This window comes from Aedes albopictus, chromosome 2 (genome assembly GCF_035046485.1).
Source record: "Aedes albopictus strain Foshan chromosome 2, AalbF5, whole genome shotgun sequence".
Classification (NCBI taxonomy): Eukaryota; Metazoa; Arthropoda; class Insecta; order Diptera; family Culicidae; genus Aedes; species Aedes albopictus.
The window spans coordinates 291,153,981-291,178,019 of NC_085137.1; the positions used below are offsets into that span (position 1 = coordinate 291,153,981).

At 40.3% G+C, this 24,039-nt stretch overlaps 2 protein-coding genes across 2 annotated transcripts; both read left to right on the plus strand.

Annotated features, from left to right (window-relative positions):
- The first annotated feature begins 1,217 nt into the window (after positions 1 to 1,217).
- Positions 1,218 to 1,918, plus strand: LOC109420954 (uncharacterized). The gene is made up of 2 exons (XM_062848275.1): positions 1,218 to 1,378; positions 1,440 to 1,918. The coding sequence occupies exons 1-2, from the start codon at positions 1,218 to 1,220 to the stop codon at positions 1,699 to 1,701; spliced, it is 423 nt and encodes a 140-aa protein (XP_062704259.1). The 3' UTR covers positions 1,702 to 1,918.
- LOC115269595 (uncharacterized) lies at positions 1,875 to 23,311 on the plus strand. The gene is made up of 5 exons (XM_062848276.1): positions 1,875 to 1,985; positions 20,947 to 21,261; positions 22,135 to 22,246; positions 22,365 to 22,659; positions 23,272 to 23,311. Exons 1-5 carry the CDS (start codon positions 1,875 to 1,877, stop codon positions 23,309 to 23,311), a joined length of 873 nt encoding a protein of 290 aa, XP_062704260.1.
- The last annotated feature ends 728 nt before the right edge of the window (positions 23,312 to 24,039 follow it).

The window sequence follows — 24,039 nt, forward strand, 5'->3', positions numbered from 1 at the left end:
AGTATCAGAATACCCAGAATACCTTTGCTCAGCTTCATCAAACGGTACCGAGCAGAACGATAAAGGAGCATCGTGATTGATATTTGTGTTTCGATACCAATATGCAAAGTTACGTTGATATCGGAAAATGAATATTTTCCGATAAATATTCATAAAGGAAACCGAAGTTCCAGCGACAACATGGAATTCAACGAAATAAATTTACGTTTCGGTAAAGGTTTTTATCTTATGACCGATAAAGGATATTTTTCAAGTTTCGTTATCGATCGATGAAGATGTTTGAATTTTTGTAACGAACTAACTAGTAAAGAATAGTCGACATTAATCTTTACATTTTGGTAAAGAACTTTAACGAAGTTTGTGAAATGGTTGACCGGGAATTACACAAGTTCGATGCTATATCACATCGGTATTTATATTACACAGAAACAGATCAACCAATCTCCTTTACACTGAATCTGTGTAATATTCGCATCAAGAGGATGTGAATATTACACACAAACAGCTGCAACCAAGTGGTTGTGTTTAAAATGTGTACGTTTACACAAAGTCGATGCGATATCGCATTCCCCACGATGCGATAATGCATCTCGCAACACTGCGCAGATTGTTGTGATCGACCCGCACGCAGACAGAATGAAGCTGCCATTTTTAATTTAGAACAGCAAATTCAAGTTTAGCGTTTTCTGGATATTTTCGTCGCTATTTTAAAGGTAATTTGTAATATTTTGCGACTATTTCTTAGTTTATTATATAAATATTTGATTATTATAGGTAAATTCAACGTGCCAGCGGATCTGACCTCGCAAAGTAGGAACGAATCATTTCAGGAACCGCTTGGTCGATTGATCACTATAGGTATCCCACTGCTAATCCGATCCGACCAACTTCCACAGATCAGTGGACATCTCTGGCGTATAAAATATACATCTTCTGATTGTTCACAACCTGGTTTAAGTGCGTCCCCCGGAATAATCACTCCCAAGTGGCGATGCTGCCGCCTAATACCGTAAATTGAATCCTGTTCGCAGATCAGTGGCAAACTCTGACCGCCTCCGGTAGTAATGATGATGATGACATCACCACCATATGTACGTAGTTCACCAGACCGAGCGTCCTTCCCTCGCGACGTTCAAGGACCGTTCGTGACAGTATCGAGGAACGTGAATTTCCCACAAAGATTTGGCAACTCCGGATCTTCCACTGCACACGATGCTATGCCGTACACCGGAACATGGGCACCCGCAAACCTAACGCTGAACAAATTGGAGGACAAACAACTGGAACGGACGATCGTAGTTGACAATCGAGTGTCGAAGCAAATGTACGAAATGCGCGTTCCCGCCCGCTACCGGAGGTCCCCGGAGAACGATCCACAGTAAATTTTGTTACGTCTTAGTACGTTACAGCTAAATGATTACGTTTTTTTGTTCTTGCAGTGTGGATGTACCAAATCGAACAGCTGGAGTTCTGCTTGAACAATCAACCCGCCTACACATCCTGCCACATGGAAAATTATCTGATGAACCGTGGCAAGAAGGACGACAATCGTTACCAGCTGCGCAATTTCTCCTATCCCATGCGGACGATACGCTTCGTTACTTTGCCACGATGACTCAAAGGAGATCAACATGGCGATCCGATGAGTCAAGCTGCACTGGTTGCAGATTGCGTACCCCAGCGCATCCGAAAGCGATCTGATCGATTACCTAACGCACGATTCCGCCCGGGAGGGCTGGCACCTCAAGACGGGACCCCAACGGCCGACAACTACAATCTGGACGACCGGAATTTCATGTACCCGCTGGATACCAACCCGACGACCCGCTGGATGCCAAACCATAGGGGGGAGATTTTCCTCGGCAACCACCTGGATGGGTAAAGCGTGCGGATATGGGCACCGTTTGGGGCGAAGGTCAGGTCTCACCGGAACGACGTACAACCTGTCGTCGCATAGCGAGCAGGATCGCGACGAGTGGATGACCGTAATGCATACCTGAGCCCGCAGCATAGTTCGAGTAAGTTTCTATGGGTGATGATTATTTTTTCTTGTACCTAGGGGTACATAGTTCTGTGTTCACGCTGGGAGGCTAATGCACGCTGCAGTTACTTATTTGAAATCTATTTAATTAAGATATGTGAATTATGTTCAGATCACTGACGTTACCAGAACGCACCTATTCATTGGTATGCTCCCCAACTGCATACCTATGGTTGATTGACGTATGAGTCGCCCAGTATACTGTCCAGTGCAATTGAGAAGCATCACATACGATTTCAAATCACCAGTGATTCAGAAGCTAAATTATTGATATCTTCATTTGCTCTTTGATTATCATTCGGCGGTGGTTATCTCACCTAACTTATATGTTACTTCACAAAGATGTGTATCATGTGTTTTGGTCAAACGATAACAATATAAGGGATATATGATGTACCTATAAGAAAGTTTGAATGCGCATAACATGATTGTTCACTATAAGCGACCTCTGATTAGTTCAGATGTTCAGGAGCTCGACGGGATTTCCTCCAGGAGTTTCACGAAAAATCCTCCAGAATTTCTGAAAAATGCCTCTAGAAGTTCTAACGGAAATTTCTACAGGAGTTCTTCGAGATTTTCTTTGTGAGTTCCTCCAGGGTTCTACAAAGATTTCTTAAAGTGTTATTCTTGTATTCCACAAGGAGATCTGCGAAAAATCTACTAGGAAATTACGGGAAATCCTCCAGAAGTTCTTCTGAACTTCCCCCTGAAGTTTCTTCTTTAAGAGTTCCTTCGAGAATTCCTCCAGGAACTATTTTTCGGGAAGTCTTCCAGAAGTTCTTAAGGAGTTTTACGGGAATTATTTGATGAGATCCTTCGAGAATCCCTTCATGAGTTCTTCCGGGAATTCCTCCAGGAGCTCTTAGAGAAATCATCCAAAACTTTTATCAAGGATTCCTCCAGAAGATCCTTCGGGAATTTCTTCTACTATTACTTAGGCAGTTGTTTTAGGAGTTTCTCCTGGAGCTCCTCAGATATGTATCTATAGCAGCTCTTCATGAAATCTTCCAGGAGTTCCTCGGCAATTCCTTCAGGAGTTGTACGGAAATTTCTTTAGGAGTTACTTTGGGAATTTCTTCAGGAATTCCATCAGGTATTCATTTGGAAATCCCTGTAGGAGTTGTAAGCGAATTCCTCCAGAAGTTCTTTGGGAGTTTCTTCGAGAATTCCATCAAGAGTTTCTCCTGGATTTACTGCAATAGTTCCTTTGGGAATTCCTTCAAAATTTCCGTTGCGAATTCATCCAAGATTTTTTTCGGGAATTCCGCCAGGAGTTCCTTTGGGGTTTCCTCCATGAGTTCCTTCGGGAAATCCTTCAGAAGCTCCTTGGAAAATTCATTTGGGAATCTCTAGGAATTCTACGGGAATTCTTCCAGAAGTTCTTCAGGCGTTTTTCCGGGATTTTTATTTCAGGAATTACATTGAGAGTAGTTTTGGAAATTCCTCTAGGAGTTTGGGATTTCTTCCTTGAGCTCTTTGGGAATTCCTCCCAAATTTATTCAGGAGTTCCTTGGGGATTTCTTCAAAAGTTGAATGATAAATCCTCCTAGAGTTCTTTGGTAGTTTATCCAGCAGTTTTACGAGAACACCTCCAGAAGACTGGAGGTATGAGTGTTCGATTGTTTAGATGCACTAAATGTTGGATTTCTCAGCTATGTAATCACCAAACTCCTTGGAACGACAACTGCATAGCCGAGCAATCCAACATCTAGTACCTCCAGAAGTTTTTCGAGAATTCCTCCAGAAGTTCTATCGGAAATTCTTCCAGAAGCTCTTCCAGAATTGCTCCAGTAGCATTTTTTTTTTAAATCCTTTCAGAAAATTTTTGGAAATTCCTTCAGGAGTTCCTTCGGAATATCTTCCAGAAGTTCACTGATATACATATGTTGTCCTTTACTGGCATCAGGTTTGACAGAAACTCCCTATCGAGAAAATGAGGATGCGATTTCGGCGATTTTCTGAGGAGAAAAAATAAAACTCAGAAATCACTACGCAAAACCTCAACAGCACCGAGCTGAGCTTGTCGCGCAGTGATGAGTTCATCCAATACTCATAATTGCGTGTTGTGTTTCTCACGTCCACTTACACTCAAAAAGCTCTCGCGAGTTTCACTCCCATACAAATAAAGACTCTTGAGGCAAAAATCACACTCTTCTATCCAAAATCATCATCGGCTCTATTTTCGGAACCAAGAGTTCCTCGGGTATTCATCCATGAGTTCCTCGTGAATCCCTGTAGAAGCTCCTCGAGGATTCCGCCTGAAGTTCCTCGGGAATTCCTCCAGGAGTTTCCCGGAAATATCTCCAGGAGTTCCTCGGAAATTCCTCCACTATTTGCTCGGGAATTCATCGAAGGATTTCCTCGCGAATTCCTCCAGGAGTTCCTCGGAAATTCCTTCAAGAATACATTTGAAATTCCTCTAGGAGCTCCTCGGGAATTCCCCCAGGAGTTCATCGGGAATTGTTCCAGGCGTTCCTCGGGAATTTCCTCTGGTGATCCTCTGTATTCCTCCGGAAGTTCCTCCATGAATTCCGCAGAAATTTCTCCAACAGTTCCAAATTGCTCCAGGAGTTCCTCGAAAATTCCTCCAGGAGTTTCCTGGAAATATCTCCAAGAGTTCCTCGAATATTCCTCCACTAATTCCTCTAAGGAGTTCCTCGGAAATTCGTGCTGGAATTTCTCGGGAATCCTTCCACGAGTTTCTCAGAAATTCCTCCAGAAGTTTTTCGGGAATACTATCAGAAGTACCTCGAGAATTCCTCCAGGAGTTCCCCGTAAATATCTGCAGGAGTTTTCCGGGAATATTTCCAGAAGTTTCTCGGGAATTTATTCTGGAGTTCCTCGGAAATTCCTCCAGGAGTTCCTTAGAAATTTCTCCGGGAGTTCCTCAAGAATTACTCTAGAATGTCCTCGAAGATTCATCCAGAAGTTCCCAGTTCCAAGTTTTTCTAGGAGGTCCTCGGAAATTCTCCCATCATTCCCAAGTTGTTCCAGGAGTTCCTCGGAAATTTCTCCTGGAGTTACTCGAGAATTTCTTCAGGAGTTACTCGAGAATTGCTCCAGGAGCTCCTGCAGGATTCCATCAGGAGTTCCTCGGGAATTTCTCCAGGAGCTCCACAAAAATATCTGCAGCAGTTCTCTGGGAATATCTCCAGAAGTTCCTCGAGAATTCCTCCAGGCTAGCCTCCAGGAGTTCCTTGAAAATTTCTAAGGAGTTCCTCGAGTCTTGCTCCAGGAGCTCCAAGGATTCCTTCAGGAGTTCCTCGAGAATTTCTCCAGGAGCTCCCCAAAAATATCTGCAGCAGTTCTTCGGGAATATATCCAGAAGTTCCTCGGGGATTCCTCCAGGAGTTCCTTGAAAATTTGTCCGGGGGCTCCTCAGGAATTTCTCAAGAATTTCCTCAAGGATTCATTTAGGAGTTCTTAGGAATTTTTCACCGAGAGTTCCTCGGGAACTCTTCTGAAGTTGCTTAGGATTTTTTTTTCCAGGAGTTCCTCGAAAATTCCTCCAAGAGTTCATTGGGAGTTCGTTCCTCGGGAATTTCTCCTGGAGTTCCTCTGAATTCCTCCAGCAGTTCCTCAGAAATTCTTCCATCAGTTCGAAGTTGCTCCCAGAGTTCCTCTGAAATTCTTCTAGGAGTTCCTCGTGAATTCCTCCTGGAGTTCCTCGGGAATTGCTTCAGGAGTTCCTCTAGGGAGTCCTCGCGAATTCCTGCTTGAAAATTTCTCCGGCAGCTCCTCAGGAATTTCCTCGAGGATTCATCCAGGAGTTCCTGAAAATATTTCATCAAGAGTTCCTCTGGAGTTCGTCTAAGAGTTCCTCTGAAATTCATCTAAGAGCTACTCGGGAATTCTTCCAGGAGTTCCACGGAATTTCCTCCTGCAGTTGTTCGAGAATTCCTCAAAGTGCTTTTCTGAAATTCCTCTAAGAGTTCCTCGGGAACAATGATACATATTACCCATTTTACTGGCATTTTACCAAATTAGCTGGTAGGCTAGAAGCTTCAGTTTTGGCCAGCCCGGAGTTTTGGCCATAGTGCGGTATTCAGTCTGTTACGATCTAAATCGGCATAAATTTATTTTTTACTAGTTGCTTCTAATATAATATGATGATTACAGCTGTGAAAACCATACATTTTGATTAAAAACTGGAAGAAAAAAATATTGTTCCTTAAAAATTAGCTCCCATATATCCATTTTGGCCAGGGTGCTTCTAATTTGGCCACTCCCATAAGAAATACACGTTATTGGCCAAAATAGAAACCAAAGCTGAGAATATGGCCAAAACTGAGGCAAAGCTTCTATTTTAGCCAGTGCCATTTTTAATACGAAAATCAGGTATTAGCATGATTTCTGCATTTTTCTTATAAAGTATAGATCGAAACCTTTCATTTAACACATTGGTAGTTTTCATTGGATTATTGGTTATTTTTATAAAAATGATTTCCCTTAGACTGGCCAAAACCTGTCTGAAACATACTGGAAAAACTTGTAATTAAGAAGGCACGAAATGTTGCTAATGGGGCACGTTCGGTGTAGTACTAGATTTGTAGTAATGAGCTGAATTTTAGTATGGTGAGAAGGTCAGTTCTCTATTTCTGTAATGAAATGGTGCAAAAAGCGTGGGTATTATGTTTTCTTGCCTAATTTGATGCTGATTGAGCAAAACTTTGAATAACTATGTTGTTTATATTGCAAGAAATGGAGAAAACAACAACACTGTTGCCCAAAGTTTTGCTCAAACAGCATTAAATTAGGCAAGGAATCATAATACCCACGCTTTTTGCGCCATTTCACTGAAGAAACGGAGAATTGACCTTCTCACCATACTAAAATTCAGCTCATTACTACAAATCTAGTACTTCACCGATCTGTCCTATTGGCAAATTGGGAGATGAAATTTGTGAAAAAAATCGCGTTCTGGTGGGATTCGAACCCACGACTCCGTATTCGCTAGACCGCTAGACCGGTCTAGCGAATACGAAGTCGTGGGTTCGAATCCCACCAGAACGCGATTTTTTTCACAAATTTCATCTCCCAATTTGCCAATTAGCAACATTTCGTGCCTTCTTAATTACAAGTTTTTCCAGTATGTTCCTCGGGAACTACTTCAGAAGTTCCTCGGGAATCCCTCCTGAAGGTCCTCTGAATTCCACGAGGATTTCCTCGGGAATTCCTCCATCAGTTCCTCTGAAATTCCTCCAAGTTCAGTGGGAATTCGTTTCTCGGCAATTCCTTCTTAAGTTCCTCTGGAATTTCTCCTGGTGTTCCTCTGAATTCTTCCAGGAGTTCCTCAGAAAGTCTTCCATCAGTTCCAGGTTGCTCCCAGTGTTCCTCAGTATTCCTCTAGGAGTTCCTCGGCAATTGTGAAGCAATTGGAGTTCCTCAGGGACTGTTCCAGAAGCTCCTCAAGGATTCCTCTAGGGATTCCTCGGAAATTCTTCAGGAGCTCCCCAGAAATGTCTGCAGCAGTTCTTCGGGAATATCTCCAGAAGTTCCTCGTGAATTCCACCTGGAGGTCCTTGAAAATTTCTTCGGGAGCTTCTCAGGAATTTCTCAAGAAATTTCCTTGAGGATTCATCCAGGAGTTCCTAGAAATTTTTCATCAACTCTGGAATATCTCCAGGAGTTCCTCAGAAATTCCTCCAGGAGTTCATCGGGAATTCTTCATGAAGTTCTGCGGAAATTCCTCCTGGTGTTCCTCTGAATTCCTCAAGGAGTTCCTCGGGAATTCTTCCAGCAGTTCCTCGGAAATTCAACCAGGGGCTCCTCAGAAATCCCTCCAGCAGTTCCTTAGGAATATCTCCAGAAGCTCCTCGGGAATTGCTTCAGAAGTCCCTCGGATATTTCTTCTAGAGTTCCTCGGGAATTACTGCAGTAGTTCCTCGGGAATTGCTCCAGGAGCTCCTTCAGGAATTCCTCGTAAATTCTTGCAGGATTTTTTTGGAAATTCCTTCAGGAGTTCCTCGGGAATTTCTTCAGAAGTTCCTCTTAAATTCGTCTAGGGATTCTTCGGAAATTCTCCAGGAGCTCCTCATAAGTATCTGCAGGAGTTCTTCGGGATTGATTTGATTGATTTGTCTTTACTTAACCCTTATGTGGCCGACAGTGTACCCGGGTACCCAGCCAGCGCCCATTTAAAAAGCACGGTGTAGAAAAAAGCAAAAAGTTTGTCGGACACATAACGGTTAAGAGACTTTCAGCCCTTGGCGGGTTCGTATCTCTAATTCTTCGGGAATACCAGAATTGTTGAGCACTGTTGAATCGTTTGATTTTGTAATAAGTAGAAATAGGTTTAAAGCTAGTATTCGATAATAGGATAATTACTCAGTCTGTACAGCTACGGCTGAAGACATAGTCAAATAAATAAATAAATAAAAAAATATCTCCCGAAGTTCCTCGTGAATTCCTCCAGGAGTTCCTTGAAAATTGCTCGGGAAGCTTCATCCAGAAGTTTCTAGGAATTTTTCAAGAGTTCCTCTTAAATTACTCCAGTAATTCCTCGAAAATTCAACCAGAGGTTTTTTTTATTTTTTTTTGTGAATTTCAACTACAGGAGTTCCTCAGAAATTCCTCCAGCAGTTCCTCAGGAATATATCCAGAAGATGCTCGAGAATTGCTTTAGGAGCATCCATCCAGGATTTCCTCAAAAAATCCTACAGGGGTTCGTCGGGAATTCCTCCAGCAGTTTCTCGAGAATTGCTTCAGAACTTCCTCGGGAATTGCTAAAGGAGCTCGCCGGAAATTGCTGCAGGAGTTCCTCTGGTGTTACACCAGGAGATCCACGAGAATTGTTCCAGGAGTTCTTCGGGAATTGCCTCAGGAGTTCCTTGGGAATATTTTTAGCAGTAATTGCTTCAGAAGTTTCTTGGGAATTTTCTGGAGGAATTTCCGTGGAACTCCTGGAGGAATTCCTGAAGAACTCCTGGAGCAGGTCCCGAGAAAATCCCGAGGCAGTTCTGGACGAATTCCCGAGGAACTTTTGGAAGAATTCCAGAGCAACTCCTGGGAGAAATTCCTGAGGAATTCCCAAGGAATTATTGGAAAAATTCCCGAAGAACTCCTGGAGGAATTTCCTAGCAACTTCTGGAGGAGTTCTCGATGAGCACCTGAAGGAATTTTAGTGGACCTGCGGGAGGAATTCCGGAGGAATTCCTGGAGAAATTCTTGGGAAACTCCTGAAGGAATATCCTTGAAACTCCTGGATGAATTATCGGGGAACTCCTGGGAATACTGCCGTGGAACTCCCAAGGAAACCAGGACGCATTTCTGAGGAGCTACGGGAGGAATTTTCGAGAAACTCCCGAGCACCTTGTGGAGGAACTCCTGGAGAAATTTCTGAGGAACTCCTTTAGTTGAAATTCACAAAAAAGAGAAACCCATTGTTGAATTCTCGAGGAACTGCTGGTGGAATTCAGAGGATCATCAGGAGGAATTCTCGAGGAATCCATGGAGCAATTTAGGAGGAACTCCTGGTGCAAATTGCCTAGGAACTCCTGGATGAATCTTCGAGGAAATTCTTGAGAAATTCTGAGGAGCTTCTGGAGAAATTTTCAAGGAACTCCTGGAGGAATTCTAGAATTTCTGAGGAATCCCTAGAGGAATCTCCGAGGAGCTTCTGGAACAATTCCTGAGCAATTTCCGAGGAACTTCAGAAAGAAAGAATTCCCGACGACCTTTTTGAGGAATTCCCAGGAATGTCAGAGAAACTTCTGAAGAAATTCTCGAGGAACTTCTGATTGAATTTCCAAGAAATTCCTGGAGGAATTTCAGAGAAATTCCTGGAGAAATCCCCGTGGAGCTCCTGGGGCAATTTTCGAGGAACTCATGCAGCAATTCCCGAGGAACTCCAAAAGGAATATTCGAGGGACTTTTGAAGCATTTCCCGAAGAACTTCTGGAAATATTCCTGAGGAATTCCTGAGGAACTCTTGGTTGAATTTCCGAGGAACAGCTGGAGGAATTCCCTAGGAACTCCTGGTGGAATTCAGAGGAACTTCAGGAGGAATTTCCGAGGAACTCCTGAAGGAATTCCCGAGTAACTCTTGAAAGAATTTTAGAAGAGCTCTTGGAGGAATTCCCGAAAAACTTCAGGAAGAACTCCTTGAAGAATTCCGGAGGAACTCCTGTAAGAATTCCGGAGGAACTCCTGGAAGAATTCCCGAGGAACTCCTGGAGGAATTTCCGAGAAACTCCTGATGAAATTCAAAGGAACTTCAGGAGGAATTTCCGAGGAACTCTTGGAGGAATTTCAGAAGAGCTCTTGGAGGAATTCCCGAAGAACTTCAGGAGGAATTCCTAGAGGAATTCAGAGGAACACAAGGAATAATTCCCGAGGTTCTTCAGTAGGAATTCCCGATGAACTTGGAGGAATTTCAGAGGAACTCTGGGAGCTACTTGGAACTGAAGGAAGTCTTGGAGGAATTCAGAGGAACGCCCGGAGAAATTCCCGAGAAACTTCAGAAGGAATAACCGAGAAACGAATTCCCAAAGAACTCTTGGAGGAACTCATGGTTGAATTCCCGCGGAACTCCTGATGGAATTCAGAGGAAGTTCAGGAGGAATTTCCGAGGATCTCCTGCAGAAATTCTCGAGGAATTCTTGGAGGAATTTCAGAAGAGTTCTTGAAAGAATTCCTGACGAACTCCTGGAGAAATTCCCGAGGAACTCCTGAAGGAATCCTGCAGGAGCTCCTGGAGCAGTTTTCGAGTAACTCCTGAAGCAATTCTCGAGGAACTCCAGGAGGAAATTCCGAGGAACTCCTGGAACAACTTGGAAATGATAAAAGAATTTCCGAGGAACTCTTGGAGAAATATTCCCGGGAACTTCTGGATGAATCCAGGAGGAAATTCTAAAGAAATTCCTGAGGAACTCCCGGAGAAATTTCCAAGGAACTCCTGGAGGAATTTCCGAGGAACTCCAGAATGAATTCCCGAAAAACTTCTGGATATATTCCCGAAGCGCTCCTGCAGATATTTCCGGGGAAAAACTCGTGGAAGGATTCTCGATAAAACCCAGGAGGAATTTCCTTGGAACTCCTGAAGGCATTTGCGAGGAACTCCTTGGAGGAATTCGCGAGGAACTAGTGGAGGAATATCCGAGAAACTCCTGGAGACATTTTCAGGAAACTCCTGGAGAGATTTCTGAGAAACTCATGAAGAAGTTCCCGGAGGAATTCAGCGGACCACCAGGAGAAATACTTGAGAAACTTCAGGAGGAACTCCTGGGAAAATTCCCGGTGAACTCCTGAAGGAATTCCCGAGGGTCTCCTGGAGGAATGTCAAAGGCACTCTTGAAGGAATTTGCGATAAACTCCTGGAGGAATTCGCGAGGAATTTCGAAAAATGTTGGAAGAACTCCCGAGGTTCTCCAGGAGAAATTCTTGAGAAACTCCTGTAAGAATTTACAAGAAACTTCTGCAGGAATCCCCGAGAAACTTCTGCAGCAATTCTCGAGGAACTCGTGCAGGAAATCCCAAAGAATTCTTGGACGATTTCCCATCCTGCAGGAATTCCTGGATAAACTCCTGGAGATATTTCCGGTAAAGGAATAACCTTAGAACTCCAGTCCAGGATTAATCCTCGAGTAGTTTTTGGAAGAATTCATGAGGCGCTCTTGGAAGAATTCCCGAGAAACCCCCGGAGAAATTATTGAGGAACCCCTAAAAATATTCCCGAGGAACTCCTGGGAAATTTCCCGGGGAACTTCTGAGGGCATATCCTTGAAACTCCTGGATGAATTACCGAGAAACTCCTGGAAATACTATCCAGGAGTTCCTGGAGGTATTCCCGAGGAACTCCCGAGCACCTCCTGCAAGAATTTCCGAGGAACTCCTTGAGGAATTCCCGAAGACCTTTCACAGAAATTCCTGGAGAAACTCCTGCATAAATATCCGAGGGAGGAATATCCTCGAAATTCTTGGATAAATCAGCAAAGAGCCATTTCGGCAATGAAATGGCACAATAAGTGTGAGTAACGAACAACTACTGGCACGAACGATTGATTTCCAAGCAAAACAGTTACCAAGATTATACTAGGAAAACATCTTACACTTGCTTTGACTAATTTCTACAAAAATAGCAATTGATTCTGAATTCAATCAAACAATATTATTAATGCTAATGATTATTAATAAATATTTGTATATTTCAGAGAGACGACGCCGCTGTCTTCAAGCGGTACTTTATTCACCGCTGCCGTCAGAATGGTCGCCAGCTACTTTGTGCCCGCAGAACCAACTTGAATTATTATATAATAATCATTCTTGTAGATTCTTATAAGTAAATTAAATGATACAAAAAAATCTATAATATTAAATTTCCCTCTAAATTATACTTTTTCTGATGTTCCTCCTGAATGGCTGGTTAAATTGTATTTTATCCTATTTCGACTTAAATTTTGTGTATCTTAAAAAAACCTAGCGTTTTTCAGTTCCACAATTTTTTTCGTCGAAAAAAGATGAAATTCAATTTAATCATCCATTTAGGAGAATTGGCAAGCGTTTACATCGTTTCCTTACGTACATTGCAAGGATTACATCGTACCGTGTACGTCGAATAAATTACATCGCAATAATTACATCGGATCTGTTTATTACATCAACAGCCGTTGAGTACATCGAGCTGTGTAATATTAATCAATCGATGTAACGACCTGGTTGCAGCGATTTCGATGTAATATTCAACAACTTTTTTTGCTGTGCGAAGGCTAAGTTCCCTTCCTTCCCATCGAGCTACCGGTCCTATGCTGTTCCTCCGACGGAACAATAATAACGGATAAAGCAAACATTTTAAATTATAGACGAATCAAACAAATCAATATGGCATTAACCTCTTATCAGCCTTTGTTTTCTAAACCTATTTTGCTTTACATATTTACTATGACTTTAGCAAAAATCAAAACTTGTTCGAACCTAACTGTTAATAATTGGGTTGTTTAGTGAATTAAATATTCCCTTTTTCTTTAGCCTAATCGAAAGAGCTCATTTTTCTGAGTATAACGTGATTTTATTGCGTTCCGATTCCTTTGTTTTGATGGTTAAATAAACAAAACAGTTTTAATTTCCGTGGATAGAATGACAGTTCAATCGATAAAGTGACAGTTCGCCCCGAACAAAAAAAAAATCCCCATACAAACTTAAAATGAATTTAAAAAATAGTTCCCGGGCACCTAAAATGATGAAATTTTGGATTTCGACTAATTTTTGGACGGAGATTCCGATTATGCAATAATCTAGATACCCCTAAAGAACCCAATTATTGTTTAAGCTCCATTTTGTATGAAATATTTTGACTCAAGGGGCTGTCCATTAATTACGTAAGGGTTTATAGGGGGAGGGGGAGTTTGAGAAATCTTACGCGCCATACAAAAATATTTGGCTTTCCATACAAAAAATCTTACAAGGGGGGAGGGGGTGTAGAAAAATCGCAAAATTTCCCTTACGTAATTAATGGACAGCCCCCAACGATAGAAGTTCATATCTTGTGTTAGAAATTAAGAAACATTAACCTTCTCAAGACATTAGGAAAAATAACATGATGAATTAGTAAATAGATCCACTATTTAACAATTCATCATGCTAATCGGAGAGATTGGGTTCAATAGATAAGAGTTTATGAATGCTTACAAAAAAAAAAATCGAATATGGCGTGGTAAATGACCAAAACTATCAAAAAAATATTTTTTCATAATCATTAATGGAATTGAATAAGCAAGCGAAATATCGAAATTTTCACTTTTCTAATGATCAAGTCTTTATTTTATTTACAAAGCAAAAACGTGACAATTTATTTCTAGAAATTTGCTTTCAAAGCATTCCATAAAATTCAATTGAACTGGCCACCATGAACGCCGTGAACCGCGCGCTGAACATTGGTGAATTGCTATCTCTTTCGCTCAATCTGCTGACTCTTTTGCACTGCTGGATTGATCGAATCAAACAAGTCGAGAGGAAAGTTTGACGAACTTGGATGATCTTGATGGTTTGGTCAAACTGGATGATAGTGGTGGTTTCGGAAGGGAAGTATTGAGGATAATATCATATTATGATCACCAACCTCAATCCTCGCTTTTGCAGGTTGGTCAGTATTTACATCAAGATTCAACATTATCATCCATGTTTTCCTCAATAAAAATGCATGCAATACATTTAGCAATATTTCCATCAAATTGTGTTTCTTGATGAAGTTGAAGGAAAGATTGAACCTCTTGGTTGAATCAACTTATTGATAAGTGTAAATGGCACTAATGAAAATTTGACAAAGTCGCGTCGTAGCCCGTGAGCTAGGGGAAAGACACTGTGCAAATGAGAGCAACTCTGAGAAATTCTGAGTTACTCTTTTTACCAATGATCGACGAAATTTGTCGAAAAACACCCCTAAAACTGCAAGAAAAGCGAGATATCGGGCAATATTGTTTTGATTTTGCGTTAAATCAGGCACTCTGAATCAAGACTATACGCGAAAAGAATAAATTTCATGCGTTTTTATCATTCTTCAAGTTTAAACTTTGCTCAGTTTAAAAAGTATACTGTCGTATCATAATAAACTAAACTTAGCTAGATTTTGCACAGAAAATATTTTCCGTGTATACGTGACGTTCATCCTCGCCCTCCGCTTCGATGCTTCGATCATTCGGAGTTGGCTGTCATCGCGATCGCGTAGTGGCGGTTTTTTCCAAAGTCCGTGTTCTGTAAATTCGTCTTTAAAAAGTGGTCCGAAATATAATTAAAACTTAAATTAGTTTTATCGAGTTCCGCTGTCGTGTTGTGCAGTGTTTTATTTTATTGTTTCGCTCTATTTTAACTAAAAGGCCAAGTGTGAAGGCTTCATAAAATATAACCTAAAATCTGTCGGTCAAAAAAAATCCGCGTGTGAAATCCGGTTGTGTTGTCCGGCCGCATTTGTTGGCCCGTCAGTGGCTTCCGAATCCAAATTGCTGCACGCTGCTCACGGTGACATTTGCACTCCACCCGCTTCCTGAGGCCCAGCTTCAGTCGATCCGAGCACCAAAACTCGGCCGTTCCGCTTCCGGCGACATTCCGTGAAAGGCTACTGGAGCCAACTCCGGCCGCTGCTTCGAGGTATTTAGCCCGCCGTTCTGTTCCGAATCCGGCGCCTGGACTTTGCTTGCTGCGACACCCAGTGAGGAACAGTATCATCTAGTTTTGTGGGATCCTTTCTGGATGTTCCGCGATTGCTGCAGGATTGACTTCTTAGTTGCGGCGCCGTGAGGTATTCGAAATCGAAATGTGAGTATTTTTTTGCTGCTAGGGGGTTTTACATTTTTTTTGGTGTAAAATCAGATGAAAAATCATATAAGGGCCTGTCCATGAACAATGTAGACGATGGAGCGTCTGGCCAAAGTCCAAGTTTTGAAAATTTTGTATACGAGAAGTAAGGGGGGTCTGAGATGGCTGAAAATGAGTAAATCTAGCTTATGGACAGTGCCTAGGGAGATTTTTGTGCCGTCTTTTTTAGATGTTTTGTTATCCCTTCGCTAGATTTAATTCTCAAAAATGTTTCCATTCATTCTGGTTTTCTATTCTTTCTAGCATGGAGAGGTTACCCCAAGAACTTGGGCAGGAGGTCGCTGCTCAGTTAGCTGGTAAGTGTGTTAAGTTCTTCTGTTCTCCTTTTCTTTGATTAACGACCGAACTGAATCAGAATTTTCTCTTCGGTTTAGTATTTTATGAGAGCTGCCACAGTTATTAAATGAGACCTTTCTCTGTCAGTCGATTATACCTAAGTGATCCGATTTTGTCAGCCCCTTTCCGGAACACATTTTTTGCTCTTCTCGAAAATCTAAACAGTTTTTCAAACATTTAACCCCTCTATGGTCTGCCTTTCAGCAGTAGTTCGATGATGAACGTGAATGAATTGGTCAAAGTTTGACCGTAAGCTAATGAGAGCAAAAAGTTCGTCGCGAAATGGGGCTGACAAAATCGGGTCCATACTGTATTTGTATTCGAAGGCATATTATATTTTTATCGGTTGAAGTTTAAAGCTCCATTCATATTTTAAGTTAGTGGCCATGAATTTTGTTTATCTCGAATATGTTTGGTAATATTCAAACACCCTGCTTCGTGAAACTTTACACTTTTATACATAAAATATTTTTCCCTGTTTAGGAGAATGTCTTGTTTAACCCTAAAAGGGATACCTTCATGGCCTCAGTTTCGTCACCTCGCTGAGTGTGTTCCATCAAAGACGAGCTCTGAAAGGCGCCTGGGGTCCAATGGACCCCAGGTATCCCTTTTAGGGTTAATGAGTGCCACTTTAGCGTAGTAACTAGTTCGAAATAAAATGATCTAATGATTTAGGGTAGTTCAATAACAGATGACTGATTTATTCCAATATGACTCATGTAAAATTAACCATTATGTCCGACAATCATTTTGCTTTTTTCTACACCGTGCTTTTTAAATGAGCGCTCGGTACCCGGTCGGCCACATAAGGGTTTACATATCATAGATAGATAAATGTCTTTATTAAAGAGATGATTCAGCCCGAGGCTGGCTCATCTCTAAATATTAACATATCATGTTTTATACAGGGTTTTGCATTGGGCTGGAAAAAATATCATTATTTACTTGCATCCTAATGCTCATAATGTCTAATGAAAAAATAAACATATTTTTTTTTCATAAATCTATAGCGATAACTCAATTATGTTCAAGAATGAAAAAGATTCAATTCTTGTCATTTGCACCTGTAAAATAAGAAAAAAATAATTATACCCCACCAATTCAATAGTGGATTCCAGGGTGGGGCACAGTGAGTAACTAGTGAAAAAGTATGAATACGATAATTTAACATCTCAATGAGACGATTTACATATTCGCTTGCTTTTGTTTCAATGCATATAACATATGATTTTCAATGGTTCTCTACTGCGGTGATACAGTACATAGCAGTGTACATCAGTGCTTCATTGCAATAAAATCGCATAAAAATGTACATGAATATAATATATTGTAGTCTTTGCATGGTTGATGATCATCTCACATATTATAATGGGACTTTGTAGTTGGGTGGTAAATTTAAGAAAACGTGGTTTAATCAGTTCATTGAATCTCAATGTTTCTCAATGATTTCAAAGTGATAATTCAAAAAAGAAGTGAAATTCGGATTATACGCAACTAAATATGTAATAGTTTTCATAGATAGGGGTAAGCGGGGCATAATGAGCACTCTGTATTTTCACAATAAATTTCCAATTTTTCGAAACAGATTCTGACGTTCGACCTATTCAAAGCGAACGCCAGAATTGTTTGATTGTCATTATCTCAAACCCAATAAATTCATGATGAAGCATTTATCAAAAGAGATGAGAAGTGGCCATGTACTGCTGAAATAGGGTGCCATTGGGTATTATCGGCAGGTTTGTTCTCTTCGTCATGGGGGTTTTTGTCAGCCAAACTGCCTAAAACTTGGCCATATAATTCAGCTTAGTTGGGAAGGATTTGAGACCAACTCCGAGTTGAATAGGTTTCAAAAAACCCCCCAAGACGAGGAGAACAAAACAGCCGAGAATAGGTAATTTCCCCTAGTATTAGAATCAGCTGACCTAAAATAAGAGTTTGGGAATCAAAATAACAATACATAGTGGGTATCTAATCAAGTTTCTTGATATTTTTTGGGCCAATAATATGTATTTATAGCGCTTTTCATATATTTGTATGAATATTTTGTTAAAAGTTATACTTTAAAAATATGATAGTGTGGTGGGGCAAATTGAGCAACTGATGAAAAAATAATGAAAATGGTAAACATTGCAACCAAACGAATATCAGTTTAGTTTTCTTTGTTTTGATGCATATACATAGTACTATATATACTAACATTTAGTATATACAAACAATTGGGTTCTTTAGGGGTATCCGGATTACTTCATAATCGGATTCTCCGCCCAAAAATTAGTCGAAATCCAAAATTTTATAATTTTTGGAGTCCGGGAACTATTTTTAAAATGCATTTAAAGTTTGTATGGGGAAATTTTTTTGTTCGGGTCGAACTGTCACTTTATCGATTGAACTGTCATTCTATCCACAAAAATGAAAACAGTTTTGTTAATTTAACCATCAAAACAAAGGTATTGGAATCCAATAAAATCACGATATGCTCAGAAAAATGAGCTCTTTCGATTAGGCTATAAAAAATAGCAATATTTTATTCACTAAACAACCCAATTTATCATACGATTGATTGTTTGAACTTTTTATCGTTGTTTTCTCGACTTGGTGTTTTTGCAAATGGGACTGTTATGGTTCAAGGCAGTATACCATAGTAAGTTTTTGTCATTAGTTTTCAATTTACTAGATTGAAAAAAAAACAGTATCTATATCATCGCTGTTTATAAATTCCTACACTGAAATAAATTTTGTTGTGGAAACTACCGATTTCATAGTAAAATTACTAACCGTACCTATGATTCTCAACCGACAACAAAATCTGTTAAGGTAACTGAAATATGCTTGAAATTACAATGCATTGTAGTAAATTCAACTAAACGCGTAGTCGTCTCAACAACAAAACATTGTAAATTTTTCCTGGACACGCATTTTACAACACAGTATGGTTAAAAATACAATGCTTATTAGTTAAATTAAGATTATTTTTGGTAATGTTAACTGCACTGCTAGTTAAGTTGAGAGTGTTTTAGTGAAATTAACTGGAAATTGTTGTCGGTTGAGAATCATAGGTACGGTTAGTAATTTTACTATGGAATCGGTAGTTTCCACAACAAAATTTATTTCAGTGTAAACAGTAGATCAGCGTTTCTCAAACTATGGTTTGCGTCCCACCGGTGGGTCGCTAGCTGGTTTCTGGTGGACCGCAACATTTTCAGCATAAAATTGATATATAAGAGATTTTTACGGTTGAATTACACCGTTCGACAAAAAAAAAACTTTTGCCGTGATCAGAGACCTCATTAGTAGGGCATAAAAGCGCATGGAAAATGTAGAACAATACCATTTTCAAATCTGTTGGGGCACCCCTAGAAACTTTTTGAGATGAGTTTGAATTTTATTCATTTTTGAAGGTTTGACACGAGCTTTATACAGCCGTCCTACGCATAATTGTCCCATGTTATATGGGAATCCCATATAACATGGGACAACTATGCGTAGAACGGCAGTATAAATCATCATAAACACTTTTGAAATACAATATCTTTGAAATGCAATTTTGTGCACCGCTGAAATTTTCACAGATCTGAGAAGTAACTTTGATAAATTGAAAACTCGTGCGATAGTCCAGTGGTGAACTAAATGCGCTATATTATCATCAGGAACTGTTTCAAAAACACTTTCCGATGGCCTACAGAGAAGGTAGTTAGAACAGGTAATATTGTCGGGCCACCACCAAACCATACAATCAAGTCGCGACGTGACCCAACTCGCGACGTTTTGAAATAATGCCAAAAGTAGTGCGCATCCTTCCCGTTGTAGTAAGCAACACAGCGCAGTAGATGCGAAACAAGTGCGACACTTATGGACCAAGAAAATGGCAGTTTTTGATTAAATGTCTGTCTTGATTCCAACCGGATAGACAATATTGTTCTCTGATTGCCGTTGCGATGCTTTTGGAGAATCACGCAAAGTTTGTTATTAACTGAAAGATCTTAGAAGATTGATGTTTATTATTCGATGCAATTATTAAATGAAATTTGTTAACCCTCCCATGGTTGCACTAGGGCTCCATCAATTTTCGACGAACTCGGGACAAACCTTGAGACAAACGGAATTATATGAATATGATGCAAATATTTTTAGATTGTTACCAACTACTTACTATTTGTTTCAATAGTGGAACTATTGATAATCAAATAAAAAACTATTGATTTACAACTAAATATGTTTTAATTGATTTCCAAAAATTGAGCTTATCTGCAATAACTTTTGTTCAAGCCCTTTTTTTCGGAAACGCTTCAGCTCATTACTTCAACTCTAGTACTTCACCGATTGTGTCCTATTGTTCTATTTCTGTACGAATCACTCATTAGTGTTTAGTGAATATTTACCAAGAATATTTTGGTGCATATAAAGCACACTGTGATTTTGAAGAGCTAGAAGACAATATGGTGGGAAGCTCGCTGTCGCTTCTATCTACACATGAACAATGGAAACCCTGATACAAACTGATGTTTCTTGAACAATTTGTAGGGTGCGTGTACCAATTATGGCACTACCTAAGGAAAGCTATTTATACAAAAATAACGAGAAGACCAACGAATGTCATCAATAAGCTAAAAGGCAGCTTAGTTTCCATACTTTACAGGAAAAATACAGAAACGGAGCTAAAACTACTTTTAGTATTTATTACAGCGTGTGCCAATGATAGGAACCCTGTACCAGTTATGGTTATATTTTTTAACTTCGGTTCCTTTTCGCACTATTTGCATGCATTCCTTATGGGGTTAGCCATAACTGGTGCACTGTGGCGAAAAAGGGTGCAAGGAAGCCGAAATTTTAAGGAAAATGATTTATTTCTATCATGATTTGAGGAAAATGTGAAGTTTAAATGAGTGCGACTATCTTTTGTAATCGTGATCTGTTGTTCACAAAATATCTATTGTTGATTTACATCGTTAAAGGGTGAAAATCAACTATGGCGAATAATTGGTACTATAGCCATAATTGGTACACTTACCCTATATATAAATGAATTTTTATGTAAATTTGATAGGTATTGGACTATTTGACAAGTGGTCGATGGGCCACTAATGATTACATTTGCTCACCACTGCCACCATTCGATTCCTCAACCAAACAATTGGCGCTTACGTTACCGTGACAATATATTTACTGTATTTATGTACTGTAATTTATTCTGAGTGCTACATCCAATTCTGTGTGATATTATAGTTTATTTATTTCTATATTTATTATATAATTTATTTTAGGCTGAGTTCTTCTGGGAGCACAATGGACAAACTACAGGGGAACATACAGGCTTTATTCACTTCTGGGTGCGTAACAAGCAAGCCCAAGCGCCACCGACTGTGAGGAAGAAGCGCAAAAGTTTCGTCAATTTGAGCCGCGAAGTGTCAGAAGCTGTGGACGAACTTATGGAGTTGGATGAGACCGCCGATTTTACAACCGTCGAACAACTAATGGAATCTACATTCCACTATCGAGATGGGCTGCGCAACCGGAAAGTGCAGTGCAATGAGCTGTTGACTCAGTTCCCACATTTCATATTCTATGAAGGCCAATTGGTAATTATTAGAACACCTTGTACTGTAGTATGTTTTAAAAAACAATATTTTTTTTGCGCAGTCTTCCAACAAATTTATTAGTTCAGATTGACATTGAATAAGGTCAAAAGTAACATGATTCGATTTCTCTTTACCGAACCTCTCTTCTTTAAATTTACGTGCAACTTATTCTACAAAAAATAAAGAGTTTTCTCGCCCAAATTTTTATCTGATTATGAAATACGATCAGCTTGTTTTTTGGCCCATGGAACAACCTCATCATTTTTAAATCGGTTTGAGCTTAAGATAAATGAGAAAACTGCATTTTTTATTTTTCTAGTTCGATTGCACTTTTTGACCACAAAATTCTATGCTGCGATGCATCTTGCGCCCAAGTGTAAAACAGTACAATCGAATATGTATCTTGTCACTTTAATTTGAAGAACAGAGAGTCGATAAAAAGAAATTGATCGTACTTCACACTTATTCAAACTGAATCTATAAAAATCAACTGGTTTAATAGGACGCAATCAGTGAAGTACTAGATTTAAAGTTGTGAGCTGGATTTTTGTATGGTGAGATCAATTCTCCATTTCTGCAATGATATTGTGCAAACAGCATGGGTATTATGATTTCTGGCCTAATTTTATGCTATTTGAGCAAAAATTTGGGTAACTGTGCTGTTGAAGTTGCAAGAAATGAATAATACAACAACACAGTTACTCAAACAGTATCGAATTAGGTAAGAAATCATAATACCCACACTGTTTGCACCAATTCATTGCAGAAATGGAGAACACCATACAAAAATCCAACTACTTTCAATCTAGTATACTTCACTGATTGCGTCCTATTACAAGACAAATTAACAATTTATGACGTTACTTTTTTTAGATTCATTACGAGTTTGAAATGATGTTCCCGGATAAAGAAGCCACGCGATTGTTTTCAACTATTGTGCCGTTATGCCTCGTTTTGAATCAGTTCTATGATGAAATTGCTAGTGGTGAGTAAATTGTTGATTAGCAACTGCGAGTAAATCAAAACTGATTCCTTCTCCAGATTTATTTAATTTTCTCTGTCTTTTTCCAGTGATAGTTAAAGCATTTGATTTTTTATTCCAGTTGGCGTAAAAGCTCTCTTAAAAATCATGGCCGAACTAACCCACCAGGGTAACGTAAGAAAATCTAACCCTTCAAATCTACCACCATTGGAAGATTTTGCGTCAGTGTTTGTGAGGTGGAAACAAGATCCAGAAGATGAAATGGAGGGATCTGAAGTGCCTTTCATTTTCTGCGATACGGTTGCCTTCGCAGAGGGCGCGTATTTCGTTGTGTTGGAGAAAGGAGCCATCGCTTGCGGGACAGACTTTTTCATCGCGTTGGATTTACTATTGAAGGCGACTTGGGGCAAGACACTGTGCTGGAGAGTACATTTTCCGTCACAGAGTTGCTCAGAATTCCTCCGGATTGCTCCCGTTTCTACATGGGTGTTGCCTGATTTATCGCAAAATCAAAACAATATTGCCCGATATCTCGCTTTTCTTGCAGTTTTAGGGGTGTTTTTCGACAAATTTCGTCGATCATTGGTGAACAGAGTTACTCAGAATTTTGGCATGGTTTGGCAAGGTTTGGCATGCAGATTCAGAATATGGAATTATCTCAACACCGCTAAAGAAGCCAATTATCCATCAAAATTTCCATCGCGAATGCAAAATAATAAACTTTGAACAGCTTTGAACAGCGAGAAAAAAATCGGAATGATGGTGGATTGATCATGTTTACCATTTCCGAACAGCGTCGCGACGGCGTGTTTGACAACCGCGCTGAGAGAGGTGGTTGCAAGAAAATTGAACGCCCGTGCGTGTTCACAAGCTGTGTGCCGGGAGTGTGTAGGTGTGTGTTAGCTAGCTTGAAAAATAAAACCGTTTCTATTCGCACCACCTAGTTAAAAACGATATTTTTATACACGCTAACCTGAAACTACCCATCGCCTGAGTCGATTCTACCCGGATTTTCATGTTGTTAGCAGTTGTCAGAATCCGGGTAATCCGAAAACCCAGATTGGTTGAATCTGGGTAAAGATCTGGGTAATCGGCACTTTGTCACTTTCCGGTTTGAGAATATGGCAGCGATCAGGCGAACGCAGGCAATTATGGATGTTTCCACGGAAATATGAGGATAAATGACGGGAAAACAGTGAAATTCTTCAAAGGAACTGTTTTCCTGCATCAGGTAAGTGAAAAGCACATGGGAATTAGGAGCTTTTTATCAAAAATCTAAATTGGAAATAAATTAACAAAATCAAGGTCCCGGAGAAGCTGGGTACCGGTTACCCAGATTTTGCAACCAACATCGGTAACCCAGATTTGAGTAAAGGTGCCTTTAGAGCCGATGCACACGAGCGGCGCGTCCACGCAGCGTGCACGCAAGTGCGTCCTGAGTTACACACAATCAAATGGGAGGATGCACACGAGAACGCAACGCTACCGCACCGCAACCGCGCCGCACCGTGTGCGTCACGCAATGTCAACGCATGCCCCACAGGAACGCTGCGGCGACGCAGCGTGAATTCACGCAGCGTCAATTAACGCTCGTGTGCATCGGCTCTTACTCAGATTAGAGTAACTGCAGTTTTGCTCAATCTGGGTCGCTTTGACACTAATCTGGGTAACCGAGGGTTAGCGTGTAAGGCACCCCTATGGATTACTGCACGAATTTATTCTGGCCTGCTTACTCTCACACGAAATTTGACGTTTGAGAGGTGTCGGCACCGCTCAAACGTCAAATTTTCTGTGAG

Bases quoted from the DNA above. Each gene is read 5' to 3' on its own strand.
- LOC109420954 (XM_062848275.1), top strand. From the start codon at position 1,218: ATGCCGTACACCGGAACATGGGCACCCGCAAACCTAACGCTGAACAAA. The intron at 1,379-1,439 runs GTAAATTTTGTT...TTGTTCTTGCAG, and splicing joins TCCCCGGAGAACGATCCACA to TGTGGATGTACCAAATCGAA.
- LOC115269595 (XM_062848276.1), top strand. From the start codon at position 1,875: ATGGGTAAAGCGTGCGGATATGGGCACCGTTTGGGGCGAAGGTCAGGT. The intron at 21,262-22,134 runs GTAATTATTAGA...TACTTTTTTTAG, and splicing joins TATTCTATGAAGGCCAATTG to ATTCATTACGAGTTTGAAAT. The intron at 22,660-23,271 runs GTGCTGGAGAGT...TGTTGTTAGCAG, and splicing joins GCGACTTGGGGCAAGACACT to TTGTCAGAATCCGGGTAATC.